The 21,376-nt window shown below is 35.9% G+C and overlaps 2 protein-coding genes and 1 long non-coding RNA gene across 3 annotated transcripts; 1 reads left to right on the top strand and 2 right to left on the bottom strand.

Annotated features, from left to right (window-relative positions):
- Positions 1-44: 44 nt before the first annotated feature.
- On the bottom strand, positions 45-11,114 carry LOC117689700 (RRP12-like protein). Its single transcript, XM_066069998.1, has 18 exons — positions 10,996-11,114; positions 8,508-8,578; positions 7,633-7,780; positions 7,382-7,448; positions 7,140-7,233; positions 6,739-6,897; positions 5,878-5,958; positions 5,336-5,441; positions 5,007-5,114; positions 4,694-4,851; positions 4,483-4,574; positions 4,074-4,229; positions 3,606-3,763; positions 2,750-2,857; positions 2,288-2,367; positions 2,125-2,191; positions 1,019-1,184; positions 45-720 (listed from the first exon to the last, which is right to left on the bottom strand). The coding sequence occupies exons 5-18, from the start codon at positions 7,203-7,205 to the stop codon at positions 630-632; spliced, it is 1,596 nt and encodes a 531-aa protein (XP_065926070.1). The 5' UTR covers positions 7,206-7,233; positions 7,382-7,448; positions 7,633-7,780; positions 8,508-8,578; positions 10,996-11,114; the 3' UTR covers positions 45-629.
- A 9-nt stretch (positions 11,115-11,123) lies between these two features.
- LOC117689701 (uncharacterized) lies at positions 11,124-20,753 on the bottom strand. Its single transcript, XR_010708822.1, has 4 exons — positions 20,491-20,753; positions 20,037-20,198; positions 14,000-14,145; positions 11,124-11,553 (listed from the first exon to the last, which is right to left on the bottom strand). It is a non-coding gene; the product is annotated as an uncharacterized lncRNA (long non-coding RNA).
- Positions 14,587-18,041, top strand: LOC117689686 (E3 ubiquitin-protein ligase TRIM71-like). Its single transcript, XM_066069997.1, has 3 exons — positions 14,587-14,732; positions 14,997-15,125; positions 16,074-18,041. Exon 3 carries the CDS (start codon positions 16,119-16,121, stop codon positions 17,778-17,780), a length of 1,662 nt encoding a protein of 553 aa, XP_065926069.1. The 5' UTR covers positions 14,587-14,732; positions 14,997-15,125; positions 16,074-16,118; the 3' UTR covers positions 17,781-18,041.
- Positions 20,754-21,376: the final 623 nt, after the last annotated feature.

Genomic DNA, 21,376 nt, shown 5'->3' on the forward strand with positions numbered 1-21,376 from the left:
TGGCCATGATCATGAGTTTAAAATAAATTTTTAAAACACCCGCAGAACAACTTCATGTATTTAATCAATAATTAATACAAAACAAAACGTACATGTATTCCTGTCTCTTTTTGTGTGAAATAATTGCGCAAGCAACTTTAACTGTACAAAAGTATAAACGAAGAAATAAAAAGATTTATGTGCAGAGAAAGAAGACCGAGTCCTACACAGCATTTAAACAAAATTCATGATTATTTTCTGCAATATTCTATTTTTTTTAAAATGTATTATTTTCAACAGTCCATCAGAAAAATTCTGTAGGGCTAACTCACTCCATATGACCATTATTGCATGTTAATGTTATTTTCCTTATACATGTATCATTTAAATATCATAACTTTAATACAATTCAATCTTCTTTTTCTTTCCACGTCAAATGGCCATTTTTCAAATGGAGCAATTACCAACATCAACGTTTTTTTTAAAGTTTACAACTTAATTGTTCAGAATGTGGAGTCCACACGTCTTGAATCAAGAATGCAAGAACACATATACTGAACAACGCAGCACCTTGCTTAGATAGTCAATGAACACGGAACCAACAGAAAACAACCCAGTAATAACACAGCGTGTGGAGGTCTAAATACGAATCACATCTTCTTCTTCTTAGCTCCCTTCTTAGCCCCCTTTTTTGCTCCTTTCACTAGATTTGTAAATCGACCAGTCATCTTTGCCTTTTTTCTAAAAAAAAAAAAATAAAAATAAATAAACTCTATATTAAATCTGAACAGCTGACATAAACAATTAATATTAGTAATCAAGTGAAAATGCTCACGACAGCTTAAAAAGTTACCAACCATATATCTAATGTAATTTTGCAATGCTAATACATGCATAAGACGAGAGTTTGTCTTTATCAATTGCCAGTATCAAGGAAAAAAAGACACACTTTTTGAGAACTTTTCTATCAGATTTCTTGAGTATATTGAATGAAATAATTCAATGGTCATTCCATGCCTTGGAGCATCAAGTGTTTTACCTCTTGTTGAGAGCTTGGAAGTTGAGTGGGAGGTAGACATAGGGGTCCGGCTTGCCCGTCTTTTTTATGTCCCCTCCAGCTTTCTTGGCTCTGTACTCACTGGCAGGGTCATGAGGAGCCGACCGCTTGGCCTTCACAATTGGTCTGTGTATGCCTCCACCTCCAGCTAAAGAAAATAAGATCACTCTTAACTTGGAATAGATATTCACAAAATACTACTCTATGTTTATCATTAAAAATAACAGAGTGGACTACTTTTGACTTTTGTTACTATGTAACTATGATGTTGTCAGATATTTGTTTGTAATGAAAATATTTCATAGGATGACTGCACTTTGCGCCGGGTTTTGGACCCTTTTCAATTGCTTCAGTTGCGTTCATTTCTTATTATCACTATTGTTAAATTTTTAAAAGAGTCTAGTCAATTTCCAACATCAATAGTGATTTTAGACTGTGATACAATAAGTTCATTCAATGTTTTTCTCATTTAATACAACTTTCGAAAAATGGAGAATTTTCGCTTATCTGCCCTTGATCAAACATAAGATTAATTAAATATGCATGAGAGGTGGAGCTGACATTATCAGAATGGTATTGAAATTATACGCATGAATGACGATGCCATGTATACAATTTATGTGATCCCTCTTTCACCATAACCCTATCTATTCTAGGGAAAGTTAAAGTAAGAAGAAGCAGTTTTTTTTCTCATTTAAACCATGAGCGCATGTTTGTCTATTAATCTCCCTTTGACATAACTTTGATAATGCAAATATACAACTACTGTTAAATGGAGAACAATAGACAAATGTGCACTGACTATATATGAAGTCAGTATAAAAGTTGGCGTCCTCATCGTATGGAGATTAAAGAAATCGTGATGACCCCCGCTTACTCATACTTGGTAACAACATACTTTTATTTAACGCAATTACGTAAAGTTGCAGTTTAGATGTTGACCACTTCTGCTATTCAAAGAAAAAATCTTCTTTTAAAAGTAAATTTTTCTCGCAAATATCGCATGTCCTTAAGTGCAGTCATCCTTTATTTGGTTTTGATAATAAAATGATGATGGCATTAGTTGGGACATCCACACGAAACGTTACCTTTATATTTGGGAGCCGGCCCTTCTTCATCAGATCCCAAATCCTCAACCTTCCTCTTCTTGGTTTTCTGTTACAAAAATGACATGTAAGAAGATACATATAAGACAGGAGATAATTTCTTCTGCAGTCAGCACTTTTGTGATAAACTGATTTCATTATTTACCTTAACATTCCCTGCACCTTGCTCAATGGCATTTAATAAGTCATCTAACTCCTCATCATCACCTGCCATTTTCTCAGGTTCTGCAATAAAATTTAATGATAATAAAAACTGTATTTAAATTAATCAGAATATTACACGGATATCTGCATCTAGTATAGAAATACTTTTTGGCAAGAACCAGTAGAAGTCTATCATATATTAAATAGCATGGATCAAACTTTCCTATTCATGAACAACTCTTTAAGAAGGGGGTGATGGAAGATTGTCCCTGATTTTATTTCATTCTAAAATGCTGTATTACTCTATACAACTATTAACATGATAAACAGTTTGTATGACCCTGATTTTATTTATCTCGAGACTCCAGTGAACATGATAAAGAGTATGTGTGACCCTGATCTTATCTTATTTTATCACTATTTCTTGCACCCAACAAGAGCCTACATGACCCTGATTTTTTACCTTCCTCGTCACTCGACTCAGTAATGATCAGGCGTCCATCGGGAGCCATCTTAAACTCAGCTTCCTTCTTCTTTGTCTTTTGTTCTCTCTTTTCTCCTGGCTTTGTAGCTATCAATGAAATGTTGCAAACATCAATGACAGCCTTCAATTGTTTTTCAACATCATGTGCAATTAAATACATGTCCACTTAAACATCAACATGGATCAAAATTATCGTAATTAATTACAAGGATTTGATATTTATTTCATTCAATCAATTCTTAAAGTAAATCTTACATGAACAAGAGATGTTTGTGAAACACTTATGCTCCCCCCCCCCCTCCCTCCCCCCTCTTGAAAAAATCCACAAAGAAAATGAACGCAAACTGCAAATATTTGGAATTTTTCTATGTCCAAGGGCCATAACTCTGTCGAAAATTGCTCTTTCATACCAAAATCAAACTTGACCTAAATTTTATAAAGATAAACCTGTATACAAAATTTCATTCCAATATGTTCATCCCCTGCAAAGAAAATGAGCAGAAAATCAAAGAGCCATAACTCTGTAAAAAATTGCTCGATCCTACCCAATATCGAACTCGACCTAGATATTATCATGATAAACCTGTGTAATAAATTTCATTTCAATATGTTCATCCTCTGTGAAGAAATTGAATGGAAACTGTTGGTGGACCGACCGACCCACCGACAGACAGCAGCAGAGCAATATGCCCTCCCTCCTTTGAAGGGGGCATAAAAAGTATTGTTTGTGTTTTGTTTCTTAAAAAGGACTTGCCTCATTGTATTTACACCAGTTTTTCCAAACCCATACAATACACCCCCACCCCCTTAAAATGAAGCATTTCCTGTAACTTACCGAGAACTTTCTTGGATGCACTGGGGTCCAGGAAGTCCATGATGTCCCCTCCTTCTTGTAGCCAGGCCAGTTTAGCCTGAGTTCTGTCCCTTGGTTTGTGTGCCCCCTTCGCCTCTCCTTCTTCCTTAGAGTCAGTGTCCCTCAGAAGCTCATCCATGCTGTTGGAATTCAGAGAGATTGAGAGAAATCTTGATGGAGTTAACATTGATGCACTGGACACACTTATAACAAGTTCACATTAATTTTAAATTATCCTTATTCTATACAGTTATAGCTTTTTCATGAGATTAATACATGTTTTTAAAGTAAGGTTTATACATTTTTTATTTTTAGCATAGTAAGATTTATAAGCATCAGATTTATTATAGAATTTTTAACATGATCATTTAATAAAATTTAACCAATCAAACGCTGAGGAAAAATAAAACATTTAATACATAAGATAACATGTATACATGCACAAAGTACCTCTCTGGCTGGGACTTGAAGTGCTCCTGATCACTCTCTTCCTCCGACTCCTCCTCTTTTTCCTTCTTCTTCTTCTTTGTTCTCTCCTGTGTCTTCTTTATGTTTACCAACACCTTTTGAATACTTGGTGGTGAGAAGCCAAAGATTGTCTCATACCTGGAAGCAGTTATTAATTTAAGAATATACTTGGTACTAAACTACAAAATCCTGTATTCATGTACATCGATCTATATATCTACTGCATTAAAATAATTCTCCATTACAAAACATGCCATTCCATGCTTTTAAGCTTTTGCACATTATTCCAATGGAGCCTCATTGTAGTTGGTTTAACTTGCAAAAATGAACATGTATGTAATAGTACACATTTAAAGTGTTTAAGGAAAGTGATAAAAAATCCAAATTTTACCCAAATTTCTTAATAAGTTTGGCATAAATTTCCTTGGCTTTAAACCTGAAGTGGTGTTTGCAATCCTCTTTCTGTGATACAAGACTAGACATCTAGAAAAGAGGAAAAATACAACAGTGATTCATTCAAATCAGCCAGTGCATATCTGAACATTGACACATTAAATAACATTAAGATTAACTTGAGATTTAGTTCCAAGAGCCAAGCTTACAATTTGTTTTAAGTGTGGTGCCAACACAGTGTCTGGGTAGGCGGAGAGAAGGACCTTCATGAAGCCCAGAGCTGCTTTGACCACTTCTCTTGTCTTGGACGTCAGTAATATACACAAGTTCTCCACGATTGTCTCCAGTAACGAGGAACTGATGGAGGCTGTAGACAGCAACATTTTAAAATTAACAACAATGTCTTGGTGCAAAATGATACAACTCATGTGAACCAATATTAATATGTGAAAGATACAATTGCAGCAAGAACAAGATTAGTATGCAATTTATTTTTAATTGTACACTACTTCAGCCACTGACCTTTGAACTCATAGAGAATGCGGGTAAGAGCCAGCAAGGTGGAGCTGACCATCTGAGGGGAACCCCCAAGTCCTGCCATCACCATCTGGAAGTAGTCCTCCAGGGCACCTGTTCATGAGAAAATACTTGTTATTGAAGAGTGAGAACACCTGTCACACATAATAACATAAAAACCTCTTGTAGATAGAAAGAAAAAAAACTGTTACACAAGTGTTTACTAGGTATTTGTTGATGAGTTACTTGTCTCAAGTACAAATGTAAATCTACAACATGAAATTCATTTCTAAGCTCTAAATAAAGGACTGAAAGAAACCAACTGAACATAATACCGTTTCCATCTTTATTCCATCGTATCTTGGCACGGCCCATCTCCACCAACAGTAGGTATGAAGCAGAGCGAGCCTTCTCTCCTATCTCTTTGGTGCACAGAATTGCCTGTCAAAATATCAAGGGAAAAGTAAGAAGATACTAGTTAGCACAATATATGTACTACCTGGCCATAAAATGTACACATGAGAAATACAACAATGTGCAGTTATTCTGCAAGAGTGCCTGTCCTAAAAATTCTCTCAAGAATGCATTATCAATTTAATTTCTAAAATGCATCCTTTTCTAAAAATAAAAACAATTACACTTAACCTTTTTCCTGAATTTTTACATGTTTATTAAAAGAAAAATGACAGTTTATTTCTCTATCAATATAAAATCTTAATGTTATATCTATATAAATTTATTCATCGACATTGACAATTACCAAAACGTCAATACAGATATTGCATTAAATTTCATTTCTCATCACCACTTAGACTCCCTTACATTCGTTAGTCAGGTTTCTCTTGGAGACCATTACCTTAATGATATTGACATTTACCTCTGGTACAACAGCTAACAAGAAGTCCTTCTGCTCCTCTGGCAATAACTTGAATATGTTGATTAAACAGCGCAGACGAGGCTGGGAAAGAAACAAAATACTCTTAATTTAACCTTGAAGTTTATTTTGTTTCTTTATGAGAAAACACTAGTTTAAAATTAATACTTGACTGTACATCTAAAGAAAGTGATCACGAGAGACAAAGAAAGAACATTAGAGAGTTCTACACAATAAACATGTACATGTATTTGTCCTCTCTTTATTTTGACGAATTCACCAGCACATTCAATGATCTAGGGACCAGTGAATATACTTGGTTATATCCGTAATTCGTAATATCCATATAACGAATTCATTATAATAATCACTATATGCATGTTTTCTTTTACAAGCCTATACTTTTTGTTAAATGAGGCTTAAAATAAAAATACATTACTTTGATATCTTTAATAATCAGATTGTGAATTGAAAAATTTATATGAAAATAAATTCATTCAAATTGTTATGTTAACTGGAAGTGCAAACTTTTTAAACTGTAAATAAATTCGTTATAAAAGTGTTTTGTTATTATTCACCTCTACAGGACACAAAATCAGTTCGCTATATCCGTAAATTCCTTGTAACCGAAATTCATTATAAACGCTAAATTTTGCAAAGAGTTGCTAAGAATTTTACCGAGGACTCCAAAAAACTTCACTTTCCAAGAATTCACTATATCCGTGTTCGTACTGAACGAGTTTTACTGTATGATAAAACTTTGGCATTCACGATTTTATGTACCGGGTACTTGCGATCTGATGGAAAACCGTTGAATCGCGGAATTAAGTACTCGCGTAAAATAATGAATCTATCGTATCTTACCGCTTTTGATGAGGGACTGGAACTAGAAAGGGACTGGAGCAGAACCCCCTGGATACCGGGGAGGTTCTGGGTAAGGAACCCCTGACAGGCAGGGGAGGGGCTCCCACACAGGTCCTCTAACACTCGGTAACACTTCCTCTGTAAGGTCTTGTCTGTGTCCTGTAGGAGAAACAGACCAGATAAAAATTACTATTAAGGGGAATCTACAAGTAGGTTCACCAGATCACTTATTGTACCTATCCACAGGAGAACAGCACAAATATATTGGATTTAATCAAATCTTTCATTATTTAAGCCTATGTGAGTAACACAAAAGTTGTGACAAAACTGTTGAAACATTTAAAATATTCAAACTCTTATTTAGTAGAAATACAATATCTGGTAAAGGATTGTAAACTCACTGATAGAAACTGTGTCACAAGTTGGACAATTTCCTTCACCCGCATTTCCTCTACATGAGGTAACATCACAAGAAGAAGATCCAGCAAAGCTTGCCTACAGAAAGCAAAATAAACAACATAAGGACAAATACAATAGATGGGGGTGGTATCTTTAATGTTAACTTTGATTTGGCAAAAATAGCACTATGTATACAACTAAGGATTCATCTTAACTTAAAAACCAAAGAATGACTGCATCCAACCTTTTAAATGATGAAATGCCTTCTTCATGGAACTTTTGTGTAAGTAGTACTAGTAAGTGTTCACAAGCTGAAAGAGAGATCAGCACAACTCTAATCCCAAAACAAGCTATCAAGACCTTATTCTTTTTTTAAAATGATTGTTAAGTGTTTTACACAGATTGTAGTACATGTATTCCACCTTCTCAATCTCATTTCAATCCAAAATAAGAACCTCCACAGAGTGGAAGACATTGCTACTGTAAAATAAATACCGCAGTGTCCGCTATGTGTAAGTAGCACTGGGTGGTTTCTAGGACACACAATCGGGTGGCATCCTTTGTGTTCTCTGGTTCCATTGTAAACAGGTTGAACAAGATCAGCAGGAAGTTCTTGGCAAACATTGCCACCTCTTGCACTCTACTGTAAAATAAAATTTCCTCATGTCATTGAAATCCAATAGATGTTTAAGCATTGTAAGAGTTAAACACTCTGTCACGGACTTACATGTACATCTAACAATTCCAGATACTGGAATATAATGAAATCTTGTCTTTTCCAAGACATGTACGGTACTTTGAAATTGTATTACACAGTAATTGTCTCTGAACATGGCAAAAAACTATCCATGACATCTCAAATCAAACTCTTTCACAGAATAATTTTTTTCTCATAGTATCAAAATTATTTAGCATCTTGCAGTTGCTCTTTAAATTTTCATCAAATGCGGCGTTAGCATATTCATTAAAGGAACAAGTCTATTCTAAATCTCAGGTTGAGTTATACAAGAGTGATCTCTCTCATAAGAGAGTCAATGCACCTTAAACTAGAAAGAGCTTTTAAAGCAGACGGCAACAATGATCAAACCCAAATATTTGTCTTCCTCTAAAACTCTGCAACAGAGCTTAATTACTTCATGCTATGAACCAATTACTTCTTCTTAAATCTGAGATTTCTCAAAAGTTTCTTCTTTTGTATTGTAAGTGTAACAAACTAATCTACCATTGGCAAATAGGTTTCCTCTCAACTTCACATTTCAGATTTATCTCAAAAAGCTAGTTACAATATATTTTCACCCAAAATTTAGCTGAGAAAAAAATTATATATGAGTTTCTTAGAAAAAATTGAGCTTAAAAAACAGACATCTCACCTTCCTCCTTGCTCTTGTTGATGAGCTTCCTCAGGCCAGACATGACCTCCACCCTCAGGTCTTCTCCCTCACTGGAAAACAACAGCACAATCATTTAAGAAATAAAGTACGCGTTTTCGTGAATGTTGCAGAATAACCTCTGAGGTCGAGAAATATTGTTTTGAAATATGAAAGCCGAGGCTTTATATTTCAAACAACATTTTGAGACCGATGAGGTTATCCTGCAACATTCACAAAAACAAGAACTCTTTCTATGGATTTTGAATTCTCTTCACTTATTTATGAAATATCTTTGAATCATATTCCTAATATTTTAAGGGCAATTTAATACGATTATTACTACTCCACGTTATATATTTTATGTAAAAACACGCAGTGAAAATGTGCTAGGGAGGTCCTAGGACAGCCGCATTGATCTCGTAAAAATAAACATTTGAGGCAATACACATCGTTTTGACAGGAACTTACACGTGAAATTGACATGGTTTTAAAACTTTTTGAAACGGTTTGAAGTTGTACTTTCATGTTCAGTGCGAGACAAATAGGTATTTCTGATGTGATATCTACTGACGTTTGTTGTTATAATGGAGAATAATGACCGCGACATCTCTTTGATCTCAGCAATAACTGTAGTAGAATATGCATTACCTGTATGAGGTCTGTTGGTTTACTACAGTTTGAGGTTTGTAATAACAAAGGTTACAGTTTGAGGATGTATTACCTATGTGTGGTCTGTTTGGTTGGTTACAGTTTGAGGTTTAAATTACATGTACATAAGTTACATTGTGAGGTTGTATTACCTGTATGAAGTTGTATGTGTGAATTTGTATTACCTGTGTGAGGTTGTGTTTCCTGTGTGAGGTTGTGTTAACTGTGTGTGCTTGTTACCTGTGTGAGGTTGGGTTACTTGTGTGAGGTTTTGTTACTTGTCCAAGACTGTGTTACCTGTGTGTGGTTGTGTTACCTGTGTGAGGTTGTGTTAACTGTTTAATGTTGTGCACGTGTTGCCTGTGTATGTTTATGTTACCAGTATGAGGTTGTTACCTTTGTAAGGTTGTACATGTATCACCAATGTGAGGTTGTAATACCTGTGTATGATTGTGCTTTCTGTTTGAGATTGTGTTACTTGTTTGAGGTTGTATTACCTGTGTGAGGTGTGTAACCTGTGTGAGGTTGTTACATGCATGAGGTTGTATTACCTGAGGTTGTGTTACTTGTGTGTCCTTTTGTTACTTGTTTGTGAGGATGTGCTACCTGTGTTAGATGTGTTACCAGTGATTGGTTGTTACCTTTGTGAAGTTGTATTACCTGAGGTTGTATTACCTGTGTGTGGTTGTGTGGTTTTACTACTGTTTGAGGTTTGTTATAACAAAGGTTACAGTTACAGGATGTATTACCTAAGTGTGCTCTGTTTGGTTGGTAACAGTTTGAGGTTTATATTACATAAGTTACATTGTGAGGTTGTATTACCTGTATGAAGTTGTATGTGTGAGTTTGTATTACCTGTGTGAGGTTGTGCTACCTGTGTGAGGTGTGTTACTTGTGTGTGCTTGTTACCTGTGTGAGGTTGTATTACCTGAGGTTGTTTTACCTGTGTGTGGTTGTGTTACCTGTGTGGGTATGCTACCTTTGTTAGTATTACCTGTTTGAGGTGTGTAACCTGTGTGCAGTTGTGTTACCCGTTTGATGTTGTTTTATCTGTGTGACCTGTGTGTGGTTTTGTTACTTGTGTGAGGTTGTGCTACCTGTGTGAGGTTGTGTTACTGGTATAAGGTTGTTACGTAGGTGAGGTTGTACTACCTGAGGTTGTGTTACTCTAAGTGGTGGTGTTTTCTGTTTGAGGTTGTGTTACTTATTTGAGGCTGTGTTACCTGTGAGGTGTGTAACCTGTGTGAGGTCCGTGGGTTGGTTGCAGAAGCCAGGTAAGAGGGACAAGAATTGCCTCTGTAGAGCGTTGTAAGAAATTGTGAGGTTGTATTACCTGTAGAAAGTAATATGTGTGAGTTTGTATTACCTGTGTGAGGTTGTGCTACCTGTGTAAGGTGTGTAACCAGTGTGTGGTTGTAACCTGGGCAAGGTTGTATTACCTGAGGTTGTTTTACCTGTGTATGGTTGTGTACCTGTGTGTGCTTGTTACCTTTGTAATGTTGTTATTTACTTGTGTGAGGTGTGTAACCTGTGTGCAGTTGTGTTACCTGTTTGAGGTTGTTTTATCCGTGTAAGGTTGTGTTACTTGTTTCAGGTTGTGTTAACTGAGTGAGGCATGTAACCTGTGTGTGGTTTTGTTACTTGTGTGAGGTTGTGCTACCTGTGTGAGGTGTGTTAATGGTGTCAGGTTGTTAACTGTGTGAGGTTGTATTACCTGAGGTTGTGTTACCTGTGTGTGGTTGTGCTTTCTATTTGAGGTTGTGTCACTTGTTTGAGGCTGTGTTACCTGTGTGAGGTGTGCAACCCGTGTGAGGTTGTTTCCTGTGTGAGGTTGTATTACCTGAGGTTGTGTTATCTGTGTGAGGTCTGTGGGTTGGCTACAGAAGCCAGGTAATAGGGACCAGAATTGCCTCTGTAGAGTGTCGTAAGACTTGCACACCACTTGGTTACCAGTGGACAAGAGCTGTCGAAGCAAAATACATCAAAAACTGAAAATACATCACCTTTAAAATTATTCTATAATTATTAAAAAAAACCAAACAAATAATCACAAACAATTAAAATAAAAGCTTTCAACTATCATAGCCCAGATTTCCAAACACAAATGAACTAGCTATAGAGAATATAAGCAATTTATACTGTTAAACCTACTCAGAATTGATTATGTCTAGAAACCATAACATTTATCTATATATATCATTCCTTTGTAGTATTCTTTGACCAACTTAACATAAATAAACTTGATACCTGTTCAATGCATACAAAAGAAACCTTAAATCTCCTCTTGAGTTTAGCAGCCAGGGGGAGAAAGTAGGTCGTAAAGAACCCTAACTCTGTGTTTCCAACATTGTCTCTGATTACTGGAATCAACCAGCTACGAGGAAAGGTGCAGTCATCACTGAAATAAACAACAAACAAAATCTTTTGGACAATCAAGTTATTCTTCATTTGTAGTTACTGAAATGTCCAACACAAATATGATGTGTTTTTAACGGAGATTACTTTTGAAGGTTTTATACTACATATATTGTAGCTTCAACACTATGCACTCAATGATAACATGAGGCTAAAACAAGAGGCCCATGGGCCACATCGCACACCTGAGCAACAATAGGCATAATAAAATCAGCTTCATGGAGTCATAATACAAAACATCTGGACAATGTGGTATAATACATGTAGATCCTATACAAAAATAATCCTGTTTCCCCCTGGATATTCTTATATTTACAAGTCCGTTTTCTAACAGGATGATTTTATTGTCATATCACATTCAGCATTGCAGTTCTCAAAAAGACCCTTAACAGTTGTTTATATACAGGATATAAACCTACATCAAACTCTGAACCCCTTGTGAGGCCCTTTAATCGTTTAGGGGCCAAAGTTTAAACAATTTTAAAGAATCAGCAATATATAAAAATGCTTGCATATAAGTAAAAGTATATATATTAACATTTCAGTTTTTGTGAATAATTTAAAATGTTTTCCTTTGTACAACTGAATCCCCAAAGTTGCCCCTACACTACTCCTAAAGATTGTGATTTGAACAAGTTTGAATCGATACTATCTGATGTTGCAGCTTTTCCAGGCAAATGTCTTTTTAGAAAAAGATTTAAAGATATTTTTCTATATATTCCTATGTAAAACTTTGTCTCCCCTTCCCCTCTTGTGACCCCATCCTATCCTCTGGGAATCATGATTTGAATATTCTTAAAATCTCACTACCTGACGATGCTTCCAAACAAGTTTCTGCTTTTCTGCCCAAATGGTTCTTGAGAAGATTTTTAAATATTTACTCTATACAATGTATATTCCTATGTAAAAAGTTGACCCCCCCCCCCCCCCCCCCCCAGGGTAATGAATTTTATAAATTTGAATTTTAACTACCTGAGGATGCCTCCATGAAAGTTTCAACCTTCTTGGTAAAATGGTCTCTGAGAAGAAGATTTTTAAAGATTTACTCTATTGCCCCCCCCCCCCTTTTGTGGCCCAACCCTACCCCCAAGGGTCATGATTTTTACAACTTTTGTAGATTGAATATACACTACCTATAAATGCTTCTACACAAGTTTCAGCTTTCATTGCCTAATGGTTTTGAGAAGAAGATTTTTAAAGATTTACTCAATATATTTCTATGTGAAAATTCACCCCCCCCCCCCCCCCATTGTGGCTCCACCCTACCCTTGGCACGTTACCCTCGGGAGTCATGATTTTCACAACCTTGAATCTACACTACCTGAGGATGCTTCCATAAAAGTTTCAGCTTTCCTGGCCAAATGGTTCTTGAGAAGAATATTTTTTAAAGATTTACTGTATATATTCATATGTAAAAAGTCGACCCCCCCCCCCCCCAATGTGGTCCCACCCTACCCCTGAGGGTAATGATTTTCACAACTTTGAATCTACGCCAGCTAAGGATGCTTCCACACAAGTATCACTTTCCTGGCTGATTGCTTTCTGAGAAGAAAATTTTTAAAGATTTATTCAGATGAGCTGAACATTTTTCTTATTTTATAATCCTATGTAAAATTTTAAACTTCACCCCACACCCCATTGTGGCCCCACCTTACCCCAGGGACCATGATTTTAACAAACATGAATCTACATTATCTGAGGATGCATCCACAGAGGTTTCAGCTTTTCTGACCAAACGGTTTTTGAGATGAAAATTTTAAATATTTACACTAAACATTCCTATGTAAAAGTACGACCCCCCCCCCCTCCCCCACCATGATTTTCAAAATTTTAAATCTACACCACATGAGGAAGCTTCCACACAAGTTTCAGCTTTCCTTGCTGATTTGGTTGCTGCGAAGAAGATTTTTAAAGATTTAGTCTATATATTCTATGTAAAACTTCAACCCACCATTGTGGCTTCACCTTACCCCAAGGGACAGTGATTTACACAAACTTAAATCTACACTATCTGAGGATGTTACCACACATGTTTCAACTTTTCTGGCCAAATGGTTTCTGAGAAGAAGATTTTTGAAAAATATCGACAAATTTTAAATTAATCCTAATTATCTCCCCTTGAAAGAGAGAGCGGCCCTTCATTTTAACAAGCTTAAATCCGGAGAAGAAGTTTAAAATGAAGGAAGTTTACAGACAGACAGACGGATGGATGGACGCTGGACAAAGAGTGATCAAAAAAGCTCACTTGACCTTTCAGCTCAGGTGAGCCAAAAACCAGAATGTACAAGAACATTTAACTGCTTCATAAATGTACCCAATGAATATTTTGCATTAGCTCTTAGCAAAATTAATGAAGTAAATTATCAGACAACAAATTATGGAATAAAAATATTTCTGCCCTCAGTCTCTGTTTTACGTCAGCTACTCACTGTGATGTTGAGAGGCACATGCATCTTCCAGGACGTGCTGTGGTCCATTCAGATAATTGATGGCTGCATGCTCCTATAGCGTGGTCAAGCTCTGCTTTGTAAGGATATCAGGGACTGTCCCGCAGCTTGCCAGTTGACAGCACACCCTGTTTCTATAGACACAATACAGGAATCAAGTCAACACAGTCAATTACACAGTATGAATTTCACCTTATGGCTTGGAACTTATTATTGTCATTAATAACATTGTTCATACTACTTTGGTTTTTTAAAATAGTCACTTCGAGTAACCTTAAGCTTTTAAATACAAAATGTTGTTTCTAAAATGGATCAGCCCGATTCCTATATTCCTATACACATCCCCTCTCCTCCTCCAACACACACAATTACAGAATATTTTTAAAAAATTAAAGAATCAAAACTGAATGTTTTATACCGTTTCTCTTTTTTCACCAAATAAAGAATGCTGTTTCTCGTTTAAACCTTAACAATGTTTGACCTAGATTTGAGAGCTAGTACTCGGATATCTGATTTACCTGTCCTTGTCATATTACAGGTTTGTACCTGACATTTACGTCTGAATCACGTGATCCTGTACAGGTAGGTGGACCAGGAACAATAAACATCTACGGCCTGCCATGTTGGATTTTGAAGTTTTTCAGTAGTCGAACACCGTGGTTCTGAAGTTGTTCGTAAATGTAATTTCTGAATCTGAAAACCCTTGAACATGCAGGTATGATTTTTTTTTATATCATCTCAGTTTTTTCTTCTTAATAAATATATCTAAATATCTTCCTATGACTGGTAATTATTTTTTTTTGATAATGGGGGGAGGGGACTACATCTCGCTAGTGTATAGATATTAATGATTGAGACCTTACACATATATACATGTGCCAGTAATTATTTTGGAATGTAAATTGGGAATTTGAGACTTTGATATTAGAAATAACCATATTGTGTTGACCAAGAACAACAATTTGTCATCTACATGTAGATTGTGGACAGAGAATGTTGCAACCAATAAATCCCACGGGTAGCTGGGAGACCAGGAACAAAGATTTAACACACAGAACCCACCATGTTGGGATGTGACGTTTGGAAGTTTACCAGCGGATCTGAATTAGTAAGCTCTTCAATTTACTAAATATTTATATAAATAATCTGACAGTTTTATAGACTATATCAAGTTATAAGCATTTATTTATAAAAAGTTAATTGAAACTGTTGTTGATAGATAAGTTCCACCTACAAAAACAATAGCATGTAATGGGATATAAATTAATTAATATATGGAATGTACGTACTGCATCAATTTTAAATTAATTGATGTATATTACATTTAATACTACTGGTATTCATGTAGTTTTGACAATACATGTATTTACCGTATATACTCGCCTATAAGTCGGAATTTTGGGAGTAGAAAATTGAGTGAAAAGTGGGGGTCCGACTTATAGGCGAGACATAGTAAAAAAAAATTCACAAGAGAGAAGTAAGTTATATTTCTTTTTAAATGATAAACAGATTATGATAAATGCATTGAACCTGTGTTCATAAAAAGAAAATTCAAGCAGTCTGTTTTTCACACCTAAGGTGATAATAGATATAGGGGTCATGTCACCTAAAACAACACAAGCCAACACCCCAGTTTAAGGGGCTAATTACCAACCTAATCAGTCAGTAAGGAAATAAATCACTATCATCAAATTTTCAAAAGGACTCTATTTAAATACCTGGTAGTTTTGAAGCTATTACCAACTTGTAATTAGTGTTATAAAAAATAATGGCATTTAAATCAAAAGTTATTAACATCATAGACCCATGATAGAAATAGTCTAGAAGAAATTATGGGGTGAAAAAAGGACAATTTTTTTAAAACTCAAAACATGTATGATAAAATGTGGTATTTTATTGAGAGTATCTGTACATCAATTGTCCTGAAAAAGTAACCCGACTTATAAGGGAGTCAACAGTAAAATCTTCAAATTAAAGCTGGAAAAAGGCAACCGACTTATAGGCGAACCGTACTTATAGGCGAGTATATACGGTACATGTTCCAAACTCTTTTCAGGTAAATGTTGTTCCCTATTTATAGTAAAGAAAAGGTTCCCTGACCATGGACCCCTGGAACAGCGCCCAGGATGTTGTACGCTGCACCCTGTGTCAGTACTCTGTGGCCCCCATGTACTGTGAAGTTTGTCACATACATCTGTGTAAAGACTGTGTAGAGAAACATTTATCTGATTCCTCTGTTGTTCATAAAGTTGTGTCACTTAAACAATATCTAACCACTCTGAACTATCCCAAGTGTAGGAAACACCCCACCAAACAATGTGAACTCCACTGTGAACAATGTGACATTCCTATCTGTGTACAATGTATTTCTTCTAAAAAACATTTAGGACATATACAAGTTGACATTCTTAAAACCTTTGAAAGCAAAACCGAAAAGTTGCAAAAAGATTTGCAAGAATTGGAGAAATTTATTTATCCTAAATACAAAGAGAGTGCATCCAACATCCCAGTGCAGAAAGCTGATCTGAGTAAAAACTCCCAGAAATTGACAACAGCAATTGACAAACAAGGAGAAGTCTGGCACAGAGAAATAGACACCATTATCACAAACCTGAAATCTAACGTGGAGGAAATGGAATCCAAACACCTGCCCATCCTAAATAAACAGGAAAATGAAATCACACGCACCATTTCTGAAATCACACAGACCATTGCTGAACTGAAGAAGTTACTGAACTCCAAAGATGTCTGCCTTGTCTCTGAGTACAAATCCAGGAACGCTGAATTCAAAAGATTGCCTCCTAAACTCAAAGTGTCCTTACCAAACTTTAGGCCTCAGGAAATCCACACAGATCAGCTGATTGAACAGTTTGGTTCTCTGTCTGCATTATCTTTTACTACAGAGGAACAAGACTACAGCATGCCGCCCCAGGGAGCCGAGTCCTCTCCCCCCGACCGGTCACTGGTGGATGTACCCCAGGTCATCACAGCTATAGACACAGAGTATGGACTATATGGTGTGACGTGTCTGAATGATACAGAAGTATGGACACGTGGTAATGACAACATGATGAAACTCTTCAACCTGCAGGGAGAACTAGTGGAGTCCATCCAAACCAAGTCAGGGAACTGGCCACAGGACATAGCAGTGACAAGGAGTGGGGATCTAGTTTATACTGATAGAGATGATAGAACTGTGAACATAGTGAAGAATACACAGATACAGACAGTGATCAGACTACAGGGGTGGAAACCTTGGGGTGTCTGTAGTACCTCCTCTGGTGACCTCCTGGTTGTCATGGACAGTGATGATAGAAAACAAACAAAAGTTGTGTGTTACTCTGGCTCCACAGAGAAACAAAGTATTCAGTACGATGACAAAGGACAACCTCTCTATTCATCTGGTGACATTAAATACATCAGTGAGAACAGGAACCTAGATATCTGTGTGTCAGACTATGACGCCCATGCAGTAGTGGTGGTCAATCAGGCCGGGAAACTCCGGTTTACCTACCGTCCTCCCTCTACTACCAAGAGATCATTCTATCCACGCGGCATCACAACAGACAGCCAGGGTCGGATCCTGACAACAGACTTTAACAACCACCGTATCCACATCCTGGATCAGGATGGACAGTTCCTCCGCTACATTGACAACTGTCATTTACAGTTTCCAGGGGGTTTATGTGTGGACACCAGAGACAACCTCTTTGTGGCTGAGTGTTTCACAGGTAAAGTGAAGAAAATCCAATATTACATGTAAATCAATGAACTGTATAAATTAGATGTAAACAAATGAATCAAGTATACATTACATACTGTGGGTAGATATTACATGTAAACACAGTGTTTGTAATATATACAATCATGTACCATCTACATTAGATGAGAATACTGTGTGTGTTTGTATCATTACAGATAAAATATATATAATCTGTGTTATCGGGTCATGTAAGTTTTTTTCTATTGGATGTAAACAAATTGTTGCCTGTATTTATATAACATGTAAGTTTCCATGTGTATAATTATAGCGAGCGCAGCTCGCCGGCGCGCAGCGCCGGCGCGAAGCGAGCTCTACCGGCAAGGCGTGTGTGAATAGAAAATTCGGACTAGTTGCACATTCATTCAACGGATTTTTTTGGCGGCAGTAAATCGGACCAGTAATGCATCGTTTTAATCGTCCCAGTAGTTCCCTGTAATCATGGCAATTTTTATCACTTCACACTCTCACGAGAATCAGCAAGACAAATTTAGACAGTAAAAACAATAACGACGTAAGCGACATACAGTCAATGTTACCTCTAAAGTTCACCTCAGTACACTTTCAATCAAAAATAATCGTGTGACGTCACAAACGTTTACACATTGATCCGATATATTTTTTCGGAGTCAGTAAATTTTGACCCACAATTCATAGTACCAATGGTTTCCAACCTCACGTTCCAACATCACGTTCTCCCGAGAATCAAAGTAAAACCTTTGAAAAGCTTATAAGATGTGTAATTTTAAGAACATCATGCTTTTTAAGTAAATAAAACAGTATACTTCGCATACTTTTATTTCTCAGGGGAGTTTTAAAGAGTAAGACGACACTTAACCAACGTCAGCTTTGACGTCACAATAAGCACTGATAAGGGGAAATTACTCTAATTGAAGTTATTGTAAATCTGCTGAAATGACCAAAATCCTCTTAAAATCTTGCAATGGCTAAGATAAAGAAACGCTGACGAATAAGGACATTTCTTCAGATACAGGAAACGGTTGTAAATTGCACTAATTTGGATGAATGCTCACAAATATTTTATTCACTATAATTACGGTAATTTCCTGAAACGTAACGTTATACGTAACAGCGCCTTTTTTTAAAGGGGGTGGGTGGGTGGATGGCAGCCTCATCCAAAAAATAAATCATGAAAATTCTAATCCTTCAGCTCTTTAGCAGTTCAATGGTTTCTTTATTTTCACTTCCATTTATTACATGCGGGGGGGGCGGGGGGGGGGGGGGGGGGGGGGGACAACACCATGTTCTTTTAACATGATAAGCAAATATTTTTAAGCGTAAATTAAAAATAAAATTAAACATAAATTATTTTTTTTTAAGTGGAGGGGCATATCCATGGTAAGTCGATTTTCTATGTATAAATTGACAAAAATGAAAAAAATTTTTAGCATGGGGGGAGCTCTATGATGAGTCAAGTTTTAAATGTAAGTTTAAGAAAAAATGTCTACTGCAAAAAAAAGGGGGAAATCAATCAATCAATCATAATCACAATCACTTTAAAAGAGGAGATGCAGTGCGATGAATATTTATATATTAAAATCTTTATTATTTAACAACATTATATCTGAGATTAAACTATTGTTCTACATATAAATAAATAAATTATAACAAATCTTATAAACTATGAATAATGAAAATTTACTGAAAAATAGGTATGTTTTATTTTTTGGCATTCAAATTTCACGTTGTTAATTTTATTTTATTAATTTATTATTATTCATTTTTTGATCACATGCTGTGTTCGCCCCAACGGTCGCACCGTAAAACATATTATTGCATGTCATCAAACTATGTGCTTTTTAACACCAAACTTTTAATGCAAACAATTTGTTTCTTTCATATTACATGTAGACTGACTATTCTTGCATAGTATATGTAAACAAAATGGCCGTGTTTATGTAATTGTTACAATGTGTATTAAATGACTCAATATTCATATTGAAACAAACTCTCTTCATCATTAGATGCATATAAGATAACAGTTTATCTATAACATGTCAACAGTCTTTGTAATTAACATGAAACAAGGTAATGGTCTCTATATGTTTAACTTACATGTGGTTATTTTGTTACATATGTATTAATGATGAAGGTTAATGGACGTGTAGCACTCAATTCTTTACCAGCAATGGAGTGAGGCCACAAAGGGACTGAGGCCCATTACTTATATAGAGAAGTGATACTAGTATATTAACCTAAGTAGAATTCAAATTGTTCTAGCTAATTAGCATTACTTACCTTAAATTTTAAGATTTAGAGTAGTTGTGTGTGATTTTTTAACAGCCTTGTTTTCTCTGCTGAATGTTCAAAGCTTCAGAAAATCCACATCTAAAATATCCAGATCCTTGTTGGGTTTCTTTTGTTTGAGTGTTTAATTTCCTGATCTGATCAGCTGTTTTCCTGAAAATGTATTTAGACATTGAGTATATGTTGTTGTTTTTTATACATCATTATGTTTTGTATGGCTTTTGTGGGTTTTAATCAATGAAATTTTAGTCAGAGAAATAATGTGTTGTGAATTAAACAAAATTATATACATGTATCTATTTATCATATATAAATGATTAAATTTTTATTAAGGTTTTCTTCCACTGATCCCCTTGGTGGGAGACCTGGGTGGGGGGGGGGGGGGGGTTCCTGACAAACTTACCCTAAAAAATTCAAACTTCTTAAATCCACATTGTAAAGTTACCTAAAATAGGCCTCACACTCTCCATTGGCTCTCCTCCCGGAAAACATCTTTATCACTCGGATCGCCATAGGAATTCTTTCTGGATCCGCGCATATGCCATCGAACTGAAACTAATGTCGTATTGATTCAAAGAAACATGAAATGTACTAAACATGTTGTGTTATTATCTTGTTCAAAAGAAGTTTGTATGATTAAAAGAAAAATCGTATCTTTGAAGGGCTTACATGTTTAATATTTTATATAATAACTTTCATCTTTGTCAGAAACATTCGGGGTTTTTGTTAGGCTATAAGACACGAAGACCTACTCTGACTGCTGCGCCTGAGTACATGTATGACAGCAACACACAGGGGATTTTTTTGTAAATAACACTGCACGCTGTTGAAAATTAAAATAATATATAGGCCTAATAATATATAAATATAAGATGTATGTATTAAGTACCCTTAAAAAAAATATCCATCTGCATCCTCCAGACGACAAGTACCTTTTCGTAGTTGTAACTCGAACCCGACCTTGAAATGTACACCACCCCCCATTGTTTTTAAAGAAATTTGCTTTACAAAATTAACTAAAACAAACATTAATATATTAAAGTTGGTGTTGTTATCATTTGATCTATAGTCAGTTACTAGCTTTTAAATAATATTATAAGAAATATGAGAATGTATTAAATTTAGGATGAAAAAAAGCTCCGCGGCTTGCGCTGATCTGGGGGGGTTTAGATCATCTGGACCCCCCTCCCCCCTAAACTAGGATAATTAAAACGTAAAAGATTAACAGTTGAGTTACGGTAAAAAGGTGTTGGAACCTCTGGCAAACAACCTCTGGCAAACAAATTTATTCCTCGAAACACCCCTTACCCCTTTGGAAACATTATAATGGA

This window comes from Magallana gigas, chromosome 8 (assembly GCF_963853765.1).
Source record: "Magallana gigas chromosome 8, xbMagGiga1.1, whole genome shotgun sequence".
Classification (NCBI taxonomy): domain Eukaryota; kingdom Metazoa; phylum Mollusca; class Bivalvia; order Ostreida; family Ostreidae; genus Magallana; species Magallana gigas.

Excerpts from the sequence above, each read along its gene's own strand:
- LOC117689700 (XM_066069998.1), bottom strand. The coding sequence starts at position 7,205 with ATGTTACCTCATGTAGAGGAAATGCGGGTGAAGGAAATTGTCCAACTT. Across the intron at positions 4,575-4,693 it reads CACCACACTTAAAACAAATT|ATGTCTAGTCTTGTATCACA; the intron begins GTAAGCTTGGCT and ends CCTCTTTTCTAG. Across the intron at positions 2,192-2,287 it reads AAGGTGCAGGGAATGTTAAG|AAAACCAAGAAGAGGAAGGT; the intron begins GTAAATAATGAA and ends TTTTTGTAACAG.
- LOC117689686 (XM_066069997.1), top strand. The coding sequence starts at position 16,119 with ATGGACCCCTGGAACAGCGCCCAGGATGTTGTACGCTGCACCCTGTGT.